At 37.5% G+C, this 25,727-nt stretch overlaps 1 protein-coding gene across 1 annotated transcript in view; it reads right to left on the minus strand.

The window, feature by feature from the left end:
* The window catches only part of CNTNAP2 (contactin associated protein 2), a 1,268,404-nt gene that overhangs the window by 158,721 nt on the left and 1,083,956 nt on the right, over window positions 1-25,727 (minus strand). The window contains exon 15 of the mRNA XM_075142928.1: window positions 20,848-20,975. Coding sequence (XP_074999029.1) covers window positions 20,848-20,975 — 128 coding nt within the window. The remainder of the gene's footprint in view (window positions 1-20,847; window positions 20,976-25,727) is intronic.

The raw sequence follows: 25,727 nt of genomic DNA on the forward strand, positions 1-25,727 counted from the left end.
TCGCAGTGAGGAGGCAATGAGGAAGCTACATCCAACATCCAGTTATAAGCTTTTGTGCAACATAGTCATAACTGACTAAGGCATCATAATTTGTCTCTATTTGTTTTGCTTAGGATACTATGAGCTGAGATAGCATTGCCGCGCTCTCCCAACGGACGCTAATGTTCACAAAGTTTCCAAAAATTGTTAGGGAACGTTGGTAATTCACAAAGTTGAATTCCAATTATTATTCTTAGCATTAGGAAAAAAAAATTATTCTAGGACCGAGGAGTTTCTGGTCATTATCAGACTCAACAACAGATTTCGCTGGCCATTTAGTAATGACCCCTAGAAGAATACAAAATTCTCTAACTCCCCAGTTACGCAGTAGGGACGTCCGAGCAATCATGGTTGGCTGTGTACGAACAGAGCTCCTTCTTCAGTTATGCCAGCTCCTTATAGGTGAGTTAAACATAAGCGATGTATGTTTTAAATTCATTGATTTCCTCGAATGTTATCCATTTCTACTCATTGAAAGTGAATAGTTAAATGTTGTTATGCATCATCAGATCACCTTTATATATATGGCGTATTGTCTTATGGTGTTTAAAAATATAAATCTTTTAAACTACATTAATAAAAAGTGGGCTTTTCCCTGTTTAGGAGTAATGCAGCTGTCTGTCACGAAGTTCAAACTGAAAAAGAAAAATAGCGTTGTCAGCAGGAACAGCAGAGAAAGGTAGCCTGGTGCTTAATTTGGATCAAATATTCATAGTGAGATTACTAATTAAATTGCTCATTTAAAGCTATTGCACTATTTCTGACAGGTCACTAGAAACTGAAACAGAGAGATTGAGTTGTTTTCTTTTTCCAAATTAAAATAACAGTGAGCATCAAGAGCTAGTTCATGTCACAGAACTAATATGAACTGAATATATAATTTCCTTTGGAGCTAAATAAAAAGATACTCCTCCTTTGCAAAGATTCTACTTTTATATCTGTTAGGAGCATCACTAAATGAGCCAAAGAAAAGTTACGGGCACACAGGACAAAGACTATATTTTTATTATTTATATGGTACTGGTACTTCACTAAAAAATAATTAGAATAATATTAATACTATCACTTCACTAAATCATGACATTGTATTTTAGATTATGGCATTCAAGCATTTGCTTAATGTTAAAAATGGCCGTTAAATGCTCTGCTGTACTGGTTCCAATATCATTACCCCCAAGGTACTCAATCTGGGATGACCTATCCTGTAAGAATTTAGATATAAAAGTTAAGAAGATAAGAATAGCTGCATCATGTCCCACTAAAGGTCCATCCAGCTTTGCATCTTTCTTCTGCTCAGGACAACGGTGGATGCCTAGGGAAGAGTACAAAGCCAGGACAAGCAGATAGTAATACTCCCCGTGAATATTTTCTGAACACTCAGAGACCTGTACCTCAAACACTTTGTGATCCGGAAGTGTCAATATATTTTATAACCCTGGGTATAGTTTTCCTCCTTGAATTTGTCAATCCCTTTGTGAATCATGTAAAATCCTAGTGTCTGTAGTGTCCTATGGCAAGGAGTTCCCATGCCTGCTTATTATTGTGTGAGGAAATATTTTTGCAGTTACTTCTGCTAAGAGTGACTGAAAATGAAAAGACACTTTCAGAAAGAGTAGTGTTCATCTGTAGTAAAATTATAGTTTGGTCAATGACAACCTATCTTCCTAAATTTCCCTAGTAACTTCATGATACTCATCTGGCTTTAAGTTCTCCATATGCCATTGAACTCTGTATCCTACAGCACTGTAAGTCAGCAGCAAGTAAATAGCTTCAGAGTACTTTGGGATCAAAACTATAGCTTAAAAACACAAAACTGCAGCTATTTTATTGCTAACAGTCTAGAAATCTCATGGGCTGCATTATGGTGAATATACTTTACATTTCTATCTTATAATTCATACCAAACCTGAGAATCTGGTATGTTTCAGGGAGCTTTTGTGTGTGGAAAAAATAAAAATACTTATTAATCTACACTTTGCACAATGTATGATTAAGTTCATGTACTACCCTGGAAACACTTTCACAGCAGAAACAGTATTTTTTTAGCATTTAAATTTTTTCCACATTAAAATAAAAACTGACAATTTACATTCTTCCAATCTGAAAGCCTGCCAATGAAATTTTTTTCATGTATTCACCCATCCCAAACAAAAGCAAAATAGCAGCATGGCACTGAATGATTTCCATTTCCACTCAAAATTTGAATTCCAACAAATTTCAGCATGAATTTGCATTTATAATATATTATTGAGCATCAGCAATTGAAGAAAGGGATTTTGATTCCAAAAGTTCTATGCACAGCAGGGCTAATAGAGCCACCTCCAGCCAGTTCGCCTTTGACGCTTGATGAACTGAAGGTTGATTTGATGAGGAAATGGTATGGCTAGACTTTGTCTCTCCTGCTGAAAACATGAGAGCGCTGAAGGTGACTCCTCACCCTATGGGTGGGGCAGAGAACAGGACAAGCTCTGGCACAATGATATGAACTGTGCTTTTGAACCGCATGAAGCTGTTTCTGCCCTCACTCTGCTTCCAGCTGTGTATTAGTATCTTGTTTCTTTTTTCCCCCAGAGGTCAGGGACTGTTCAGTTACTACTGGTTTACTCTTCTGTAAAAATGAACAATATTGAGGAAAAAACCCTACTGTTAGAGTTAAGAGCATCAGCATTTAAAAACTCTGCTGTAGCTATGCTTTTTCTGTATAGATGTATGGGTCATTTGTGTCTCTGTGGTGCACTTTTGGACGTGGTCGTACACTCTGGGCAAAGGAGATAGGAAAATTACTTCAGAATATACAAAATAGAAAATTAAAAAAGGAAAAAACAAACAACTCCAAAAGGCCAAAGGGATAAAAAGGGTGAAAAAGTGTATATCAGTGAAGACAGAAATATTGTAAAATATGTATGTTAGATTTTAAAAGAACTTATCCTTCCTGTAAGGCCTAGTATTCTTCCGTGTTATGCTTGTAAAGTGTCTTTCCTCCCGCCTTCTCTATTTCAAAAGTACAGAGATGTCAGTATCTTGGAAGGTGAGTATTTTCACAGTGGTCCCTGATAACAGGGATGCAACCGAGCCTGAGCTAAGTGTATTAGTCCTGTAGCGTTGCAAATGCAAAAACCTGGCATAGTCAACTGTCAATAAATGACAGTTACATTGTTTCCTAGATGTATAATATTTTAAGTACTTAAAAAATTGCAAAGCAGTACTCCAGGAATTGCTAATTCATCAGATATTACAGCTGGCAGTAGTTCTTGTTGCTACTGTGTCCATTTGATTTGAATCAAATATCTTTGTGGCAAAAGTTTTCTTTAAATTGTTATTGGAATAGACGACTTAACATAAATATGAGTAAATAAAAATGCATTTAACTGATTTTAAAAAGAGGGAAAATGCTGCATGTAAATCCCAAGTATTCTCTGCAAGAACTAGCTTTGCTAGAGTGTATCTTTTCTGTAAATTGTAGATGCAGCTGCAGGAAGCAGTATAACCACAAGGTTAGAAACACAAAAATACCTCAACCAATACATACCTAAAAGTTATGCTATTGGAAAGCCAACAATATGAATTCTAGATTGACACGTGGTAAACTTAATCTGTCTAAGGAAGCTGAAATCACTTCTATTCACTGCTATCCAGATCAGCTTAATGTATGCCTATCTTTCATAAATGCAGAGGTACAAGGAGTAAGATAGTGCTTATTTGCAGGCAGGAGAGAAACAACAGGGCTTTGTTTCCATATGCTGTACAGAATTATTAAATGAGATAAAATAACCCAGAAAACACAAGGAAACAAAAGCACACATGCTCAATTGTCAAGTTATTTATATTGCCCTTTCAGGCAACGTAATGGAACCATTTTACGGAACCAAACAAAACCTAACATGCCTCTAAAATGCTACTTCAGCTCAATTTCACCTATGCCAAGTCAGGATCCTAGATGATCTGGAAGAACTAGAGTAGATCCAAGTTTTGAACAGAATAACAGAATATCTTGTATCTTTATGTGGCTGCAGCCATGAAGATTGTAAAGTTCATTGCAGAAGGCTCCCAGAAATGTCAAGGCCAGTAGCTACTGGGGTTTCAGTGACATCTGTAAGCCATGAAGACAGTCAGTAGTGCAGCCAGTCTGAACTCCTACTGACTTGATCCCTCTGCCCTTCTGCCCCTTATAACTTCACAGGGACCTTAACACTCCAAGGAAAAGTAAAAGTCTAAATACCTGTGAGTACAGAAATACAGACTTAGGTAGGCTAAACATTATAACTGATTCTCCTACTCCCTGACCTCACCCATGAAAATCAAGAGTATGTAAGCTGTATTTCCTATACAAGCCACCCCCATGTTCTGATGCATGGTTGGATGTAATAGAAATGTTTAGTAATTTCTAGGATAATTACTAAATTATGGCTAGGATAGTAAGAATTATTATCATACTGAATAGCAACCTATGCCATTAATAATTCCACTGAAGTAGATTATTTGTGAACTAAGGTACAACTCGCTGGATTTGATTATCAGAAGGATTTCCCTGGCACGCAGAGTGTTAGTGAGCAGGCATTAACCCCCCTGCTCCTCTGCATGGCTGTGGTCAGATTGGGAAGCACTGGGGTCAGTAAAAGGAGGGAGTCGAATGGGCTGCAGGCAGAGAGAGGGAAGCAGGCAGGGGAGCAAGACGTCTTGGCTCTGGTATTGTTTACCATGAACATATATAGCAAAATAAGATGTTTCTTGCAAATGGGTGGAGTGACTTCTTGTACAAAGGAACCATGACTCTCTTATGTCTGGGCCTGTTACAGGGGCAGAGCAATCCCAATGCCTCCTTTAGGATAGATTATAAAATTATGTCTAAGGATTCAGCACGAGTATGATCAGGAATATATTTCACTGGGAAACCTTCATGCTCCATATTACAGGCAGTCCTATGACTCTGGGTGCAAGGAGGGCTACAACCGATAGCCCTTTTGTGAACTAAAACTTCGTCACCTTATTTTCAACCACTTGGGTTCTCTCTAAAGCATCCTCATAAATTCCATCAGGCTCCTAGCGTTTGGGATTTTTAAAACTGTGAATTCAACTTTCAGTTCGGTGATAAGTATTAGCAAACTTAACTTGAGCTTAATGGTGTTTTTCATCTAGTAATGGATATTTGAGTTCCCCTAGGAGCTCTTCTCTATCTATGTTTTCAAAGCTTATATCTCTTTTGGCTGCCTTCATGTCATGAACAGTGTTTTCTCTGTTCATTTACAGACCGCTGTGCAAAAAGCAGCCTCTGGAAATAGCTGGTGTGCAGCATATCGTAGTCTACAAATCTGATACAAAAAGATACCATTAAACCTTTTAAAAGCTACAGGCAGCCCTGCTATTTGCATCTGCTCCTTGCAGAAACAATCTGATGCTCTTCAAAGTAAGAAGTAAAAGGTCCACAGTGCTACCTGATGTTAATGGGCATTAGAATGTTAATTTCCTATCATCTATTTGATTACCCTCACTGGGCACCAGCGTGTGATACTAGGGGTTCTACACTGGTGACGCTGCCCACAGAAGTATCAATTGGGAGGAGGCACAGAAGGGTGATGGGAAAGGGAAGGGGGTGCATAAAGAAAGTGTCATTCAAAGCCTCTCATTTATAGGGACAAACAGGTCTATGCTCATGTTCAGAGAATGCAGGGCGGGCTCGGAAGGCTTTGCCCCTCTTACCTTGTGAGAGCTGCGTGCAGCACAGACCCTCATGGTGGCAGGGGACCGCCCAAAGGCTGGGGAGCTGCAGAAGGCACCATTGCAGGGGCTCCGCTTGCTGATCCCACTGCCTGCTGTCTCACCCCCAAGGACAGTCTGTGCCTAAAAGCTGCAGGAGAGCTCTTACTGTTCAATTTATTTCAGTATACGTGATAATTCAATTTCCCGTCAAATATAACAGGGAGTGTGCGTATTTGTCCTAGCTATTTCTATCCACAATGTGTGTTTATCCATTACCCACTCAGCTATCTGTCTTTAATTAGTTCCTCAGCTGAGTACTTCAAGCTGTGCTGTGCACGTCTGGAATGTTACTTGTTTTACTAATGAATTTAATTTCAGGAAGCTCCTTGATCATAGCTCAGTCACTATGAACTACTGACTCTTCATGTGTAAATAAAATGGAAGAGATGTGGAGGGCCCCAGGCTTGCTTTTTGTGATAAGTGATGATGTTTACTTGCCTAAGCCTCTTCAAGAGAGTGAGTACAACTAGGAGAGAGGGACGAGGAACAAGGTGGAGAGATAAATCTACAGCATAAACCACCATTTCTCTAAAGATCTCAAGGGAAAGGTCTAGTCTAATCATTTTTCCTACCATGCATATTTAATACAATCAGCAGAGTTCAGAAACCCTGAAGCCCAGAAAATAAATTTTGCAGGTGGACTCTGGAAACATCTGAATGTTATTTATGAATAATTTTGCTTTTTACATATTGAATTTGCAGAGGAAAAATTTTGTGGGGCAAATCATGGAGTAATTTCCCTATTTTCATGCATGGTATTGCATAGAATAAGGCTGACATGAGTTGAGGCTGATAGTCTTACATGTTACGTTTTCTTTCAACATCAAAAAGTATTTTCTGGAGGCAGGACTCTCTCTTGTTTTGTCCTGATAAATCACTGAGCACATATAATCAACTTCCTATTGCTTTTGGATCTTTCTTGGTTTGGGGTTTTGCTCATTTATATTTGGATGTGAGTGGAGATTACTAGCCCAAGCCCTGGATGCCCAGCAGTAGCTGTGTTGCTAATTACAAAGGAATGGAAATGCTTGAGATGGTCTTCAGGTCCATTCTAACCTTGGCCATGTAGAAGCACAATGATTATCTTTTAGCATCTGAGCAACCTGAATGGAATGAATGACTGTGGTCAGATTTCTATACAAGAATGGATCTGGTATGTGGGAAAATCTATCAGGATGATTAGTGAAAGGAACACATTTTACAAAAAATTAATTAGAAGAGTTTGACTAGGTTAGTTTAGATAAAACATTGAGAGGAGACAAGATGACCCTTCATGAATACGTTTTGGAAGTACTGATTAGGAAGGAAGATGTATTTAAGCAAAAGATTAGTATAGGTACAAGATCAAAAGGGTATAGATTGGACATGAATTCGTGTTGATTCAAATTAGAAATTGTTTCCCATCTACCTGAGGAATGACACACTGAAATACTTTTGCAGACAGGAGACTTACATGACGGGATTTTGATAAGTTTATAGAAGTGATTCCAGGAGAATTGATAGAGATGGGCAACACAGCTCCTGATATATATGCTGAGGTCTCTGTTTTGTTAGGGTGTCCACAAGAGGTTGAAAAGAGATTGGATTACTGTTTGCAATATAAATTGTATTGCTTCCACACTACTGAGGATCAGGAAGGAACCAGGGTTATTTTTGTGTTGATATTCCCTCCCTGTAGATTTGTGATTGCTAGAGAGACACAAATGAAGTGCTTTGAATCGTGCTGAAGTCTCTCAGCTGCTTGCCTATGTCATTGGCAGCAGTTAGAGATAACTGTCATATGTGGAAAGACATCTTCTGTGTTGGTTGGGCTACTGCATCAGCAGTAGTTATCTGTTAGCAGGATTGTCTTTTACAACCCAGGAGAAGGAAAGGCCTGACTTACAGATCTTGACTCATGAAAACCAATGAGCACGTGATCTCTGCCCTTCTCCTGATTCACAAGATCTCATGTATTTAACAAGCATTTGGGGACTGAAGCATGTAACGTATGAGGGGAGTGTGAGGGAACTGGGTTTGCTCATCTGAGAAAAGCTCGGAGGGATCTAACTGCTGCCTTCACTGCCTGATGGGTAGTTCTAGAGAAGACAAATCCAGGCTCTTATCAGAGGTGAAAAGCAAAAGATCAAGAGACAATTGCAACACAGAAAATTCCCACTGAATATAAGGAAAATATTTTCACAATTAGAGTGGTTAAGCACTGGAACAGGTTGCCCAGAGAGACAACAGAAACTACATCCTCAGAAATTTTCATAAAATGAAAACAAAATAACCTAAGCAACCTAATTTGGGTTTGAAGTTAGTCCCGCTTTAAGCAGGAGACCGGACTAAATGACATCCATAGGTCCCTTCCAACCGAAATTAACTTATAATTCTAAGCCCTGTTCTTCCAGCTGAGCTCAGAAGCGCTTGAAAATATCTTACATTTTATGATCTTTAAGAATTTAATGTCTTGCTCTGGATGGTGAGAAAGATATAAAGCAATTTGCAACAATAGCGTAAAATGTTGTGCTTCTTTTTTTCTGTGTCATCATCTGACAGATTTTCTGACCGGAAGGTGGCATATTCTCTGCTTTTTGAAATATTGCTTTATTGTTGTGTTTGATATTGTTGGCTTCTCTATGTCCTCTTCGAACAACTGGTAATTTCCCCCCCACCTTTGGAAAATATTTTCAGTACAGTGCAAAAGAATTTTATCAACTAAAGGTTAAAAAGAGAAAGAACTACAATAATGAAAGTCTATACATTTTTGTTATTTAAAGGTTCAAACAGTTCATGGATTAAAGCAAAAGCTCAACAAAACACCATTTTATTCTTGTTGCCATGGGAAGTTGTTAACAAGTGGCTAACAATGACACACCTATCTCTTGAACTTACAGCTTCAGATGCTGGTTTCCATTTTTCTCAAATCCTGCCTATTGCTTTAAGCATCTTAATTTTATTTGGTTGTATCTTGGACTACTACAGATTTTCTGAGACTGGGAAGCTGCAATGCACTGTATGATAATAATATTTTTATTTAATAACTGACTGTCCTTATGGGATCCCAAAGTTACCTTATGATATTACGGAGAACAATCAGATTAGCCACCTGAATTACAGCATGTGTACAGAGAACAGGAGAGAGCTCTCTCTACATGGTGATATACAGAGATAAACTTCAGAATACGGATAGGTAGAATATTAGTTAATCATGTTATAATTTCAGCAGGACTGAAGCTACTGCAAGAACGTTTATTTTTAGTTTACAAAAGCGAAAGCTCACAAGTCTTTATCTCAGCATAGGGAATTACTTTGTGTTTAAAGAAAGGAAAGGAGGAGTGTCCCTCCCATGAAGCAAATATTTAATTTAGTTACATATTTTCTAACAAAATCTTGTCATTGTTACAAAACACTGAAGCTTTTGAAAGTTTTGAAAGAAACAGAAAGTTTGTTGAAACTGTTCATGAACTGCAACTGAGATGATTGTTTTGAAAATTTTACCGTGATTTGGACATTTTAAGAAGTCTTTTAGTTCAAAACCTATTTATTTATTTATGAAATATAATTAAACAGTGATGAAAAGGCTCTTTTGTAAAATGTTGAAAGTCAAAGTCACAATGATGTCATACCATCAATGGGAATTGGGCTTGATAACCAACGTGTTCTGTTTCAAATGACTTCTTATATTTTTCAGTGTTAGTATGGCAAGTGTTTTTGAGAATTTTCCCTCCTTTTGGGTTGGGCAATTAAAGTATTTCTTTGGAAAATCCCTCCTCTACGGTGTTTTTGGAAGCATTCTAACTTTCCTGGAAGATATCCTGCCAACTATGGCAGTTTACTTCTGCCTGCATCTGAAACATGAAGATACAGTAACAGTTCATAACAATAAATTGTTTTAAATTTAACCTTTATCATAGCAAATCTAAAATAAATGACAGTCAAGTGAATGGGACACAGATACATGAACTGTGTTCTGTGGCTAATAATTGATTTACACTGATTTAGTTCCTCAGTTTTCAAAAGCAGAACTATCTGCAGTAATAAGGCAAAAGTTTTCCATCTGCAGGAGTTCATGAAACCAAGGGTAAATAATAAAATACAGATAAGTGTGCACGCTGGAAATTGATTAGTGAAAGAAACGGCTGAAAAAACATTTTGAATCCATTTGAATCCATATTGCTTCTCTTTCCATAACTGCTTCCTTGAAAGCTGTTCACATGAAAAATATTGCTCCTCTGAATTAGACCAAATCAGATGTGCAGATGATTCTTCACAAATGAGGGTTGAAATACAGGCATATAAAAATGTTAGAATTTGCTGCTTAATATTGTAAAGCTGAAAGCTTCATGATTCTGCAAGCTTAGCTAAGACTCTCGAAGTACAAGATTACTGTAAGCTCCTAACAGCAAGTGGATAGACTTGCCTTGAATTGCTTTAATGAAAGAAAAAAAAAACAATTTTGTAAAGTAAAGGATTTTCCACTCATCTCCTTTTAATTCTACCTGAGCTCATTCGAAGTTAAAACCTTGACTAAAATTATCAGCATTTTCAAATTTCTTCTTTTTTTGCCTTAAAGAACCAAGCAGGCACCTCACAAATAGCACAGAAGAGAGGAAGAATGAAGGGCAATTGAAGCCTTTCCTCTGAAACCAGCTCTCTAAATATTGAATTTATGGCACTTCACAGGTCGCAACTTTAATTTGGAACCCAGCATGTTCAAACCCAGAAATTTAATAGTGGAAGTTCTCCATGGCATCATCAATGGAAAAAGGAGCAAGTAGGCAATTCTTCATATTTCTCTTACTGTTTTTTAGCCCTTTTCCTCCCACATTTGCAAGTTTTTCCATAGGAGACAAAGGTCAGAAAAAAACGTTAAAAAATAGATCAGAGAAAAGAAATAGGAGGTTAATTCTTCACACTGTATCTATTCTACTTCTCTCAAGCTATTGTCATATTCCCTTTCCCCAGTTCAGACTTCTAATCACTTGCCCAAAATGCACAACTTTGCAACCCTGTGTTAATAGGTACTAAAGCTGTTCCTTTGGGGACCACATCACAGATCTACATAAAAATCTAGAATGACCTGCTTCTTTTTCGAGAGAAGGATCAGGATGCATTCCTTAGAAAATCCTGGTAAGCACTGAGCGGGACGTGATATACATACCAAATACTGTGTATATATACATATAATAGGACTTTCAAACTTGAGGTTTTGAACAGAAGCTGTCAGAATTCATCCCTACAATTAAAAGATGGGGAGAGGAGCCTGCGGGATGAGAAATCATTATGAAGTGCAGCTGTGGTTGTGGAATACATGCCTGACCTTCCTTTTTATTCAATCATTGGATAGAAAAAGTTCAGCTACTTTAAAATCTTGTATTAAGACATAATTACAGTTGGTTCCCTAGTACAGAGATCAATGGTGCAAGTTTAATGAGCATCGAGGGTCCCCAACTTCTTCTTTATTAGTTTCTCCATCTTGGTGGCTGGGCATTTCTTAGTGTTACGGAGTTACTTTGTGTTGTGTGCCGGGTGTTGGGTGCTGCCAGGTTAGACGAGCTCCTTTATAAGTGGATATCCTCCGTCCTGCTGCCACTCACTTATCTATGTCTAAATGAGACTGAATTTGCATAACTTACACATAGCAATGAACAAGACTGACCTCACTCTACCCCACCTTCAAACATTTTTTGCCTTTTTCTGCTCTTTCTGCTCTTTAAATGTCAGCCAGTGCTGCAGGAATACGCAGGCCAAAAGTATTAAAGTGAGAAAAAGAGTTCCACCTAAAAAATTAATATAGATAATTTCCTCCATTTTATACCTCATTTCTGACATTATTCAGGCTTATGGGGTGAAATTTAAAGGTGACCGTAAATTTGTGCATGTAATTGACAGGATTCCAGCAACAATCTCATTCCCCGGTTTAGTCTCAGGATATCCTAGTTCCTTATTGCTTTACTGACATCTCCTCTCATCACTTCTCTATACATCATGGGAATTGTTTCCTCTTTTCATTCTTAGATTTTGTACCCTGTACAATTGCTTTTCTTACTTTGCTAAAGGTAAGTGGTAAGATACTAATATGCATTACAATCACATAGATGGTAAAATGTTTGAAATTATAATTAAAGCATAACTTTAACAGGATTTGAGTTTAATATGAACAGCTACTGTATGTATCAGACTAACAACTCTTTGCTTTAATTCCCTAGGAATTTAGAGACAATACTTTACATGAAATGCTTCAGATACTTCTTTTTTGCATTAAAGAAGATAAGATCAACCTGTAATATAATCATAACAATGAGGGGAATTTGAATAAAATTAGCTCTTAATTGCATTTGAATTCTATATCTCTGAAACATAAAGCTCATAACTCCCCTATGGAGTTTCACCATTTTTTTCTTTTACAATCGGTTGGAGAATTGATCATGGGCATTGATTGCCATATGTTTTCTTTATTTCAGCAAATACATAAAGAGAGAAAAATTTATTAGTGTTTTGAAATTCAAATGAACTGCCTTCTGTAGTTTATACCAACATACACATTTAGGTAGAATTGAATGCATGTGAGAATTAATTAATAGTAGGCAGGTCCATTCCCATCTTAACCCAGGTAAAATGCCTCTGCCACCATCTGGTTCACATTTCATGATGAATCTGGGAAGTGTGGAGATGTAAATTGTGGAACTGTGTTATTCTTCATACCTAAATTCAATATATGTGTAAAACAGATGTGACTTTCATTTTAAAAGACAGTAAAGAGTGCACAGAAAAAGTAACTGACAGGAAAGTATACAGTAAAGATAACAACGATTAAATGTATTTCCCCTCAAAAAAGATACTCAGAGCATACTGCTTTCTTGTCCTTAAGGAAGTCTCCAGCAATGCAAATTGTATTCGTAATGAAAATACACACTAAATGACAGTGTAATCTATAACACTTTCATACACCACCAGGTACAGGCAAAAGTGGCTGAAGTCTCGCTCTTTTGAGCCAAACACTCAGACTCTACCAGATCTTGGCAAAGCTTGAAAAGGATTAAAACAAAGGGACAAACTACATCAAGAGTCAATGCTTCCTATTAAAAGGATCTCTCTTCTGTATGTTCTAACAAGATCAGTCCCATATAAAGGTTTTCTTTTTCCTTCTTTGACTTGGATTACTGATTTGTGTATGGCACAACCTGTATGAGGCACTTGTTTTCCCAATATGCTAAAATTATAGTTTTAACTCTACTTTTCCTTTCTTCTCCTGCACTATTTGCAGGCATCCTGCTGCTTCAGTCAGACATAAAAAAGATATGTCCTTCTAGGACGATGGTTAAATTTTATGTGATCTGTATTTCTTCCTGCCCTCTGAGATGAGCTCTTGGGTAGGCTTTGCTTTCAGAAAGCAAACAGAACAAAACCTGACAGTGAGTGGGATACATTAGAGAATATTCATTTATGACCTGTGAATCAATATGATTTATGTTAAAACTGGGTCACTTTACAAGTATTTATTCCATGAACACACTTGTATGCAAAGTTTGAACTGAAAGAGAATTTTATGGTGATGTTATAAACCTCAGAAAAAGGTGTCTTAGAGTAGGAATGTTGACAGCTTATAATGAGTGTATGAACACAGAAATCATTAATCTTAACAATTCCTTGTTGGGTTTTTGAGACTATACAAAAGGAACCTTACATTCAGGGTGGTATGTAGAAAGAGCTCTCAATGAACCTTACAGTGCTCTAGAGATTATTTCCTCCCAATTTTCTAGGCCAAAATGTCTCCTGTAGTACAAATGCAAAGGAGTAGGAGCAAAGTATCTAGAATGATAAGCTCAGATGAAGTATTATCACGAAGAAAGGAAATATTTTTTGGAACTTAAATAATTTCAGCTGTACATGTTCAAATACTGTTCACACCACCTACCAACCCCCACCCCCCAAACCTCAAGACAATTCCAAGCTGATTTCCAATTCGAGAGACAGTAGGTCTTCTCATTTTGGTACTCTCCATCATGGATCATCTAAGGTAGAGCTTACCTTGTTGAAAGCTTACATAACAGTAAGTTATAAATTAAACTCAAAGGTTTCTGATTTATGACATCAGAGAATCACTTTTCAGTGTAATTACAGTGCTTCTGAGAATTGGTTGCAAATGAAAAAGGATGACAAAACTGCCAGCCCCAAAGCCAGCACTTGGAGCACTTTGCAGCTTAGGAAGGATATGAGAACCTGTGTAAGAGAAGCCACGAGAGGACATACTCTATCCTATGCCCACCTTTAAATCTCTCTGCATATTTCAGCGTGAGAGAGAAATGCCCTAAATTCATGTGAACAACGGAGGTTTTTCAGCTCCTATTTTCAGGACAGACAAAGTTTTATTCACATGGCCAGAAATGGCCTATACTGGTATGAGACAACCGGCCACAGTCTGAGATTTCCTGGGAGGTGAGAAAAGGAAGAGTTCTCTTAGAAACATAACGGCACTGCAGGAGGGCATTCCAGCACTGCTGGCTGTTGAAAACATTTCTGCACAAACACTAAAATAAATTCTAGTTAAACTTGACAATAAAACCAAATCATGCAGTAAGGGTTAAAGGTGAAGAGAAAGAGATAGACCTAGCTATGAGAAATGACATTATTTAAATCGGGTATTAAACAACTGTAAAAGAGTGAATTTGTTTGCTTAGCAAGTTTTAGAAGGATGACCTAGTGGGTCATCCTTTTCTCTTGGGTCTCTGAGGAAAGCAACTGCACATGAAGAATGATCACAGCAATTTGATTAACTGAACTGGATGATTCCTTAACCAAATCGTAAGTGAACACTGTTACTTTATCAGCTTCAACAAAATCCACTGAAAAATCAAATGAGTCTGAAATAGTACTTCTTAGATGTCAGGCTGCTTTTATTGAAAGCAAACTTTTCTTTCTCCTGTTTTTCTGGTGGCAACGGAATGATTGTGATAAACAGTGAGCACAATGTCCTGATGTTTTTTGGATGAATTTGTATTCCACTTGAATTGCACAATGTACAATCCAGTGCAACAGATAAAGCTATGCTGGGGTAATAGCTGTGGAAATTCAGCAGACAAATTTTTATGTTTACTAAAGGCAGCTACAGTTACTGCGGAAAAAAGTTAAACTCTGAGACGGATCAAGTTTTGACCTGTATTTACCCTACTGAACTTACACAATTGATTGGAAAGTCATAAGAAATTCATAAAAAATAAATGTATGTAGATATATCTAGCAATACAAGCAAAAACTAGAGAAATGTAGAAAAATTGAGAGATTTTTATTAGTGTTTTAACCTGAGTAGCGGAGAAGTAATTAACACCTCAAATGGGAATTGCCTAAATTACAGATATGTAATCCCATCACACAAGCTTCCAGTGGAATCATTGCTTCAGAAGTTTCAAAAAACAAATTTTTGTATTTTTCACATCTAATTATACATTTAAGAGGCCAGCTGCAAGCACTCAGGCTTGATTTATTTTTTGGGGGGTATAATTGATGTTAATTTTCATTTGATACAGTGTTTTCACTTCCAGTAACCTGCAAGACAAGTCACTATATTACTGGAATATTGTCTAAGATACAGTAGGAGTAAATTGCTTCTACTGAAATTCCAGCTGGATCTTTTACCAATTCAAATTGTTTATTTGCTGGGATACTGTCCAGCTTACCTTACCTATGTATGTAACAGTAACATCCCTGCTGGTCTGACTGAGTCAACACATTGTGTATCCTACTAAAGAATTGACCTTGTTCATAGGTTTAATGTGTAACTGAAAACTGCACTGTAAGGCAGTGCTATTTTTTTCTGAAACTCAGGTTTTTCTGAAACCATTGAAAAACAAGTTCAAAATGTTGAAACTGTTCTCAATTTGGAATGTAATGAAAATGGATTAAGCATGCATATGAAAGAGTAAATTTATTTTTCATGACAACTAATATTTCTGAGTCACCAAACTGCACATGTGATGCTTAAGAAATACTTAAAGAATACAAAAACACACCTTACCAAGGATACCAGCCTGCAAGCACTGATCCTGGCAGTGGCTGTCTGTTTTAGGTATCTATAGAGTGGTTTTAATACAAACCCAGAGTCACAAAAAATGCCCTTGTCCACACCACTGTTTGATTAATTAAGCCAACTCTACTGGAACATTCTAAAAGGAAGTAAAAGAGTAAAGCCAAAAGTGATATTTAGAAGTGAAAGAAACAAAGCATCAAGTCATGAAAGGAGTAATGACGAGCCATGTTCAAAATCACTGAAAAGAACTCAAGGTATATTTCCCCTGAGAACACACGCGCAGTCACACCCACACATGCACAAACAAAATCAATGCACTGATATAAGAACTGAGTTTTGATTTGTTCCTGAATTTCTGTCATCTGTGAAGGAGACATTTTTGTCTGTCACCGCACATCCTACATGAACAGTGCTGATACTGGTCTTCAAGAAAACTTAGCTTAGAGACAACCACAGTCAATGCAGACACAGCTGCTTCGTCCTCCACATTTTGAAGATTAAAGATAATATAAGTAAAACACAAAAAATGATTCATGGCTCAGGAATCGAAGTCTTAGTGGGAGGGTAAAACTGTACACTGGAGGAGATGGAAAAAACATAAATCTGAGCTGTGTAAAAACCATCTCCCCCTTAAATTCTGTCTTTGCTGTAGTGGAAATGGGACAAAAGGAAAATAGACTCAAGGGGAAAGGGAAACCTAGAGCAGAATAGTCAGTCTGTTCTCCTCTGGGATGATAAAGAGCAGACTCGAATCAAAATCCTTGAAAGTCCTTGGGAAAAGGATACTTTTAGTAGGTTACAAATACAGGAGCTTTGAGAACACCAGTATTTTCCTAAGGGGAATGAAAAGAAAGTCTTGAAAAGGTGCCAAAAGTCACAAAAGTAATTTTGATTCAATACGATTATTGATGAAATCTCTGTAGCAATAGCCCCAACACAGTAAGCTAAGCTCTTCAGTTTGGTTTCAGAAGAAATTACCAGATTCATTTGTGCAGCCTTGATCTACCACCTCAGGCTGAGCTTAGACAGAAAAAACAACCCCAACATACTTGTGTTCTTCTTTAAAGGGAGAAGGCTCAAGGTGTCCCTTTGCATTACAGTAGAATAACATAAAGAGATGGACAAGGTCTTTCTATTACTGGTTTGGACATGGCCAAATGCAGCAGGGCTGAGGAATCCAGGTGCTATTGCATTAGTATTAGTAAAACTGTAATAGGTCTGTAAAGGGATTTTAATCAGTGTCTCAAAGATACTTGAAGGGTAAAGCTGATTAATTAGTGGTTCTACATTGGCCCTTTTTTCTAGATCCTGCACAGAACACATTCACTTAAGAAAAACAAGCATAGTTTACTTATCCAATATTACTATGGAGTCTCAGGACTGGTGAATGTCAAAGTTACATAGATATGTGTTTTCCCTGTTTCCATTTTTTAATTCCAGTTCAGCTTAGCAGATCTTGAGAATCTGCTGACAAACTGCCATTGCCATTCTGTAAGTACAATGCTCATATAGCAGTGGCCAGGAAGGACAGCTTTGCTTGAAGTCTGGGTGGACTTGACATTTGCTCAAAATCCTTGCTTGATCTTTGGATGCAATATAATGCCAAAAACTCCACCAAATCCATATTCTGGTTATGCACCTGTTCTCCATAAAATTGGGTAAGTCTGCTGTCCTAGTAGGTCACGACTTAGAAAAATAATGAAATATTTAGAAAGCATTCCTCAACACTAAAACAGCAAATGGAAAAGAGACATCCTGGATATTTTATCCAAGGTACAAGACAGGCCCCAGGCAAGATTTATGGGATTTTTGCCACAATGACAAGATGAGTCTTCATCATTCTGGTAGAACATGGCAGCTTAAGCAAATCTTTAGAGGGGTAATAATAGTGTTTTTTGCTGACTACTTTTCAGGATGCAAATAGTGTTTTGTGAGGTATGTTAAATATGAAAACTACTTCTGGAACACAAAGATGGAAAATCATGCATGGCCAAGTTTTCTGATTTTATTTCCAAGATTAGCCACCATCCAAGCTTGCCCAGAGCAACCTTAATCAGGTCATAAATCAGAGGAATAGAAAAATGAAATTGTCATTTGTGGGACCAAAATAAAATCTATATTTCTGAAAGAAGAATCTAGCAATTTTTGCAACAGGAGAACAATCACAATTCTGCAATAAGTGTACTACATTCCCAATGTTCCGTGGTCTGTGTCAAACAAATGGCGCTGAGATGAATGAATTTCAGATTTACTTTGTTCAGTTAATAATGTAGGAATGGTTAATTGTTGTGGCCCCAATTGATTAATTGATTCTTTAAGAATTTGATGGGAACTGCATGAGACAACACATATCTTTGCGTTCTTTAATCCTCCTTGCCCTCAAATAGCAAGCTTTCAGCTGTCTGTTCTTATGGGCTGCAAAGGCCAGCAGCTCTGCTCTCAGGTACAGCTGTGACTGGGCTTAGGTGACATGTCAGTGTCTCTAGATGTTACACAGAAGTAGCTATGACGTGCATGGCAAATTATATTGTAATTCTGATGTGAGAATATGGCCCTTTATGTGCTGCAAAATATCACTGGACTATGGGTTGACATATCACATGCCATGGACAACCCTCAAGGCAGTATGTGTAGAGCCACAGTACTGGCAGGCTCTACAACCACAGTGAGAAATCCTTCTAAATAGGTAAATTTTTATTTGACCGGTTAGGCATTCTTACCTTTTCCACCTTCCAACCAGACCAAAAATCTGTATTTCTTTGCCAGTCTTCATACCTCTAACTGAATTTCATTTACCACCTTCAAAAACTATACAATGATAACTACATAAAAAACACATGCAACTGAACTTCTCATGCTGTGACAAGATAGTCAAGATCTTTAGTATTAATAATGTTGGTTTTGATGCATGTAATATACAAAAAATGGATTAATTGTTTTTTAAAATCCCTTTCCACAAATTCAGCACTTGGCATCTTTCTTCCCTTTGGAACAAAAGCACATTTTTAAATTTTGGAATTTTCCCCAGGACAGAAACCTTGTTTTTCACAAGTTCTAATCCATGGTGAGACAGTACTTGTCTGGAATACAGCAGTATACGGTCAAGAAAGAATATGAAGGAGAATGCATAGTAAATGCACTCAGAATATAAAATGGGAGCTTTTACAAGCTCCTTTAACTGCAAAGTACTGGGGTTTATATTATCTCCAGTGAGAAAACTTATACCAGCTTTTTGACAATAATATATGGTCATGGAAGTAAATTCAAATTTATTCATAGGCAAAGTTTTTTTAAAACTACAAATCATATCTCTAAAGTTCAAACAGAAAATTCAGTTGATCAGGATGTTAGGAATACACCCATTCAGTTTCCCAAATGGCTGTGTCACTCAGTCACACTCTAATAAAGGCTACTCTCTGCTCAAATGAAGTTTCATTTATACTAATATTTAGAAATGGCTCACACTTTAGAGACTGATATTTCTAGCAGCACTCAGATTCAGGATATGAGGAATACAGGTGCAAGGAAAATGCTATTCGTTATTTTTTAGTCATCAGTTGTAAGTGCCTATTATGAAAATGTTTGCCAAACATAGTTGAGAAACAAACAGACACAAACTGACCTGTGATTAGTCAAACACCATAAATAACAAGCACCAAATAGGTGATGTGAAAGTTTGCAAACATCCCATGATATTTGTTTCTGCTCATTAGGCATCAGGTTCATTAACAAAAGCTGGAGGGATCATTTGCGCAACCCAGAAAGACCACGAACAGAAAAAGAGGCTAAGAATGTTCAGTTGTATCACTGAGCAATGGCCTAGGGTTTTGAGGCACCGGACTGGGACCCAGAAAACTCTCTTTTGTACTTGTCCTGCTGGATGGCTCCAAGTACCCAATTTCCTCTCAGGTGGCATTAATTACTTTAGCTCAAGGCAGGGATAATGATACTGACCTCCTTTGTAAAGTACTTAGAAACATGCAGATGGAAAGCATGTAGCTGTAAAGGGGCAGAGGAGGAAGGACAAACCATACTCATCCCTGTCGTGCCATGTTGGATGCTGGTTAGAACCAGGTTGTTCAACTTGCATGTACTATGCCCACCCAATCAGTATTTCTACATCACTGCAAATCTCACAGGCTGCCTTACAGTACTCTTTACCAGCATCTGAGGACGGATTTTGTATTCCTTATACACCATGCAAATATTAGTTATTGTAAATTAAATCAGGCAACCTTTCCTTACTGCTCCTCTTGTAATAGAATGGCCTTCAAATACAGAGGACAAGTATAACGTGTGTGCCAACTGCAAGTTTTTGAAGTGTGATTTGAAAGGGCCTTAAGCAGTTGTTCTGCCTTCGGTGGTGAATTTCACTTCTGAAATATAAAATGCAATCCTCCTAACTGCATGCCAACTTTTTTGTGTCTGTGAAGTGGAAATTTATCCATTATACTGATTTACCCTATCACCTGCTGATCAAACTGGAGGATGTACACCTCCGATCAGCACTCACCCTGGAAATCAGAGACTACTACAAAAAACTCCCAATGTTTTAAATGAAACATGATATGGTTAACATTTGATAACAATCTTGTTAAACTTTATACGCCTGTAAACAGAGTTTACAGTGGTAAGTTTGCCATCATGCTACTATTTATATCCCATAAACGTCGTTTACAGTGATATGCATAGCAATTATAATGACACTGACAAGAGCACTCAACAGAAGCACAGATGTTGAGATGTTCTTATGCAATCTGTATTACTGTTTATATCTACATAAACTTAGTTGAATAATCAAAGTTGCCACATTTACCATAAAATAAAGACAAATATTGATATTTTAAATGCAAAGATGAGCCATTATATGTGCAGTTTCAAAGACAAAATTTCTCAAATCACATCATGCTTTCATAGAAGAAAGTCTCTGAGTAGACAGCCACTTCTCTAAATTTGCGTGGGGTGTCTACAAAGTTACCACTTTCCAATTTAGTGTGCTTTCTACCCAGGAGTAAGTAGAAGAAAACCAGCCAACTTACGATCTCCTTGACAACGCACAGGACCCACAGATATCTTGGCTTCAGACCCAGGCCGGTCAACGTCTCCAACCACTACCTGACTCACTGGTAGGTGCTCTTTGTATGACAACATCCCAGTGTCTTTTCTCCTGAATTACAGAGAGAGAGAAAAATAAAGCAATTGTGAAATATATAAAAATAATTTCCTTGATCATTATTATTGTTCAATGAACTAAGCACAAAAATAATAGGTATGTAACAATTACACCAGTACAGTGTTACCGCCTAAAAACCTGTCTCAAATGACATCAGTTTGAGCAATAACGTTGCCCATTTACTGGAAAACGGATGGATAGCAGCTCCTGTCACCCAGGAACACAGTCAGAGTAGCAGCTTGCTTTGTGGCCAGTTCTGGACTCAGCTGGGCTTGTGGGGGTCTTCCTGCTTTCCAGACTGACCAGCTCCATACTAGTGGGTAACACTTTGCTGTTGATCACCTTCTGATGTCTTCTGAGAAGGAAAAAAATCCTAACACTTCCTAGAAGTGTATCTTTTTTGCTCTAGTTGCTGCCAGTTATTATCCTAATGACACAACCTCTGCATACCAAGGAAACAGTGCTTCTTTTATATTTAACATTTTTAGTATTATATTAAAAAAGATAAATTAAAGACTAATTATCTGAAAAGGTTTGTCATCTTAGTCCTGCCATTTCTAACACTAAGTGCCTAAGTCCAAAAAATCTAAACTTGTGAATCTAACCATGAGTATGCAGCTCAAACCCCATTTCAGTTAGCAAGATCACTAAAATTCAATTTATAGTCATCTCTAAAAGCTCCTCATTTCAACTGCAGTCAGTAACCTGGTGCCTTTTTCATGCCTAGACCGAATCACTATTCGCAGTTACAACATTTTTCCTTCATCATTTCAAGAGCTGAATCCTGCTGGCATGTTGAGTGCTGTTTCTTCCAAACAGAAAATAAAATAAACCAATTTAATTAGGTACCTTATCTCTCAGGTGCTTTTTTTTTTTGACATGAACACATGAAAGGCCAAAAATATCCACACAGGAAAAAATGCACTATATATACTGTTAGGACTATACTTTTTGACACAAAAGAAAGCAAGAGGAAGCAAAATAAATCCATTTATTTCTCTCTCTTTTTTTCTTTCTTTTCAGCTGTGCCTTACTATCTAAAGTAAGCAACTTTTTGACGTAAAACCCAATTCCTTTGTTCAAAAATACCGTAAGATGAAGGATGAATTCAGGATCTGGAAAAGTTACTGAAGTGCACAGTATGAGTATAAGTGGGAACTGGTAAGGATTTCAGGAAAGTCTTTTTCATCTCTAACTTGGATGACTCCATGATCTGACTCATTAGATTGCTAACTGGGAAGCACAGCAGGGATCTGCATGATCTGTGGTAATGCTCAGAGTTTTCCAGTGCACAGTAGTACTTTCCAGTAGCGTCTCCAGTCATCATCCTCACTCGGTCCTTCTGAGGAGATGGAAGGCAAAACATTCTTTTTAAAAGAAGCACAACTAAAGTAATTAAGAAAATAACCATCACATTTTTGAATGACAGTTCATTGGAAGTCTGTTCTCTGTGATGAAGAGAGTAATTAGAGATCCAACTACTAGAGTTTTTCAAATAGTAGATTACTGTTTTCCTTAATCTGTATGTTCTTCCCCTTCAGAGCACTTGCCTTTCTCCATGGGCCCTTTGTATTGCTGAGATCATTAACCCTCTCCGGCTGGACGCAGCTACACCAGGTGCTATGTGGGTCAGGCTGCTACAGGGGACTGCTAGAAAGGAAGGAAAATGGAGAGGAGTAACCCTCACAGGCTGCTTCTGCAGATCGTGCTAGGTTGTCGCATACTGCTTCTCATCCACAGATTGCAATGCCCTTTACAAAGGTATCGTATTCATCACAGGCGATATAAGAAAAGGGAGAATAAAGGACTTTCCCCTCAAGAAAGAAAAGAGTGAATAACAAAGCCAGGTATGTAGACCTAATCTTCCATCTCTGCTAAAGACCTGTATCCATGGGACCCGCTCCCTTCTAATAGACTATAAATGTAGGTCATCACTTTACTCTTTCTGAGATTTTCCTCTGAGACTGGCTTTCTCTGCTGATTGCCACTCTTTCAAAAAATGCTTTAAAGATGGACATATCTATTTAAAATAAAGAATTCTTCAAAAAGTGGTAAAAAGAAAACTATTGGCATTTCTCTTCTTTCCTTCCCCTCTCACAAAAAGAGCTAATATTTCAGCTCCAAATAAGGATGTCAAAGGGCAGCCCTTTTCCTGTCACCAATAGCTTTCACCTCCTTTGAAGCAAATAAAAAGGAGCAGTAATGATTTCTTTCCTCTTTACTGATCATGTTTCTACTCATTTTAATATTTTATTCATGCATTTAGCGATATGGTCACTTCTGCTGTTGCCATGACAATAAAACTAAATGTTAGAGTTCTTTTCAGGAATAGCCTTATTTTCTGATAATTGCTTACTTGTCTCATCATTGTAGGAAATGCATTCTCCCCTATACAGGAGCTATTGAGGGCTGGGAGTACTGGACTAAGAGCTGAGAGAAGTGCGTTGTCTTTTCTCCAGCAGAACCTGCGTAGTTTGTTTGCTCTTGCAAAAAAGGGATAACGGTAGTTTTTAGCCCACGCGTGCACCAAAAAGACAAATACGCTCAAGAGACTGAGTGGCTCTGTTATGCTTTTCTAAGGTACTTGTAGTTCCTCTGGACATACTAATCAGCGCTGAGAAAGTCAAAAAAGTTATAAACCAAGGACTGATTATAATGCTTGACTTTGTACTACACACTTAGAAATAATCACAGCTGGAACACTCAATTCCTGCAAGTGATAATGCTTCTGCCGGTATTTAAAGACTTTGCACATTAAGAGGGTGGCGAAAGTCTCTGAAGTTTTTCTTCACCAAAGAAAATCCCCTTAAGAGAATAAAGACTGAATTCAGAGTGTGTCATATTCCTATTAATAGCCAAATGGGAGATGAATGAATCTGATCAAATCCTGTAATTATTACCAGGAGTTATTGATGAAATCTCAGTGTAATTTTCTATTTCTAATTTCTTTTCCTATATATAACAGTCTGCAAAGTGCTTCAGGGTGCCTTTGAATAAAAGCAGCAGATATTAGTGTAAGATTTATCATTGTTTTGATTACGATCATCTGCTTACTCTTTATAAGCATTCTGTGGTATGTAAAAAAGAAATGCATTATGCATATAACAGCAGATGACATATTCCAAGTAATGATAAGACTCTGTATCGCTATTAATTTGTTTATATAATGATTTCATACAACCAGACTTACTGGAATAATATATTTTCTCCAATTTTGTTAGACATCACTTAATTATCAGTCCAGTCCTACACAGAAAAACACATAAAGAACGTACTACAGGTAGGAATGGTCTTAATTTTAAAAGATATGCTTGCGTGACCTGAGGAACTGGAATTGTTTTGAGAATACAAATAAAACACCTATTGGATTGAAACTGCAGTGTTAAACACATATTATTTAATTATTAGCAGTGGTTTGAAGAATACAAACTCCCAAGTATTCCCATTTCAAAGGTATACAATTGTCCACCTCTCACAAGAACCAGCTTTTTACTATGCAAGCACCTCTATTGTAATCCCTGAATTTCCATCATCTATCTGAGAGAGGTATAAAGCAGTTTAGTCCAGCTAATATCTGCAAATGAATGACTGTAAAAAACATTGTGAAGGGTACAGACAGGCCAAGTATTACTATTTTCTCTCTTCCAAAAATATCTGGCAAGAATTTTATTTATTTTAGAACTGCTAAGAAGAGCTAATATTAGAGAGAATTTAATGAACAATGCAATTTTGGCAGCAGCCTTAATAATCTGGACGCGAGTTACTTGGAAATATGCAAGCTCTAATTAACAGGATTAAAAACAGGGCAAACAAAAGCTAGGATTTAGGCAGAACTAGCTAACTTTTGAAAGGTTTTAATAAAATTTAGTTAACTTTTTAACGTACATACTATGTAGCACAAAAGCCATACTTTTAGATTCACCCTGTTCCCAGGGCTATATCCTTCTTAAGAATTGTAAACTGCCAACAATGTACTCTAGGCTGAAAACTTTTATTTCCACTTGAATTTGCCGTTCTCAGGGATTCTTACAGACCTCTTGTCCTTTCCCGTATGTCTTGTCACCTCAGATACCCTTTACGTTAAGTTGGAGCTAATGACTCACCCTTGATCAGGCTGCCAAGGGGTATTACAAAAAATTTCTCATTACTATATGGGATCATATAAACTGACAGAGAGTCATAACTCAGTTCAGGTTTTTTTGCACACTGGCATTGGACAGGCTGAGGTCCTACGAAACAGATTGTTCTCATATTCCAAACAGCAAAAGAAGGAGAAGGTTGAACTCTTACAATTAAGACTGATCTTAAGGCAGTTAAGCTTCTCCTCTAGCACACTGGTGAAAAAAAGAGAAAGCACCACCACCCTTTAGCAACATGCACTTAATTACGACGTCACAGGTGTTTTGGTTGGGTAAGCAAAGCCTATGTGCAGGTACAACTGTTAGCTATGTGCAAACAAGGGTTTGCACGGGGTTTGTTTCAGTGGAAAATGCAGAAGTAAAACAGGGAAGCAGTCTGGATTTTTATTTTTACCTTTGAGAGCACTCAGAAATATTTTTATTTTTGAGAGCACTCACCTCCTGAAAATCTAAACAATATGAGGAAACACCATCTAATCCCAGCACCCAAATTACTAACATTCAGAAGTCCATCCTTTGACAATCTATTAGTAAAGATAAATTATACCAAAGACATGAGGCTAATGGTGCAGCAGGCATAAGTACTCCTTGTTTATAAATTGTAACA

The sequence above is a fragment of the Calonectris borealis genome, chromosome 2 (assembly GCF_964195595.1).
Source record: "Calonectris borealis chromosome 2, bCalBor7.hap1.2, whole genome shotgun sequence".
NCBI lineage: Eukaryota > Metazoa > Chordata > Aves > Procellariiformes > Procellariidae > Calonectris > Calonectris borealis.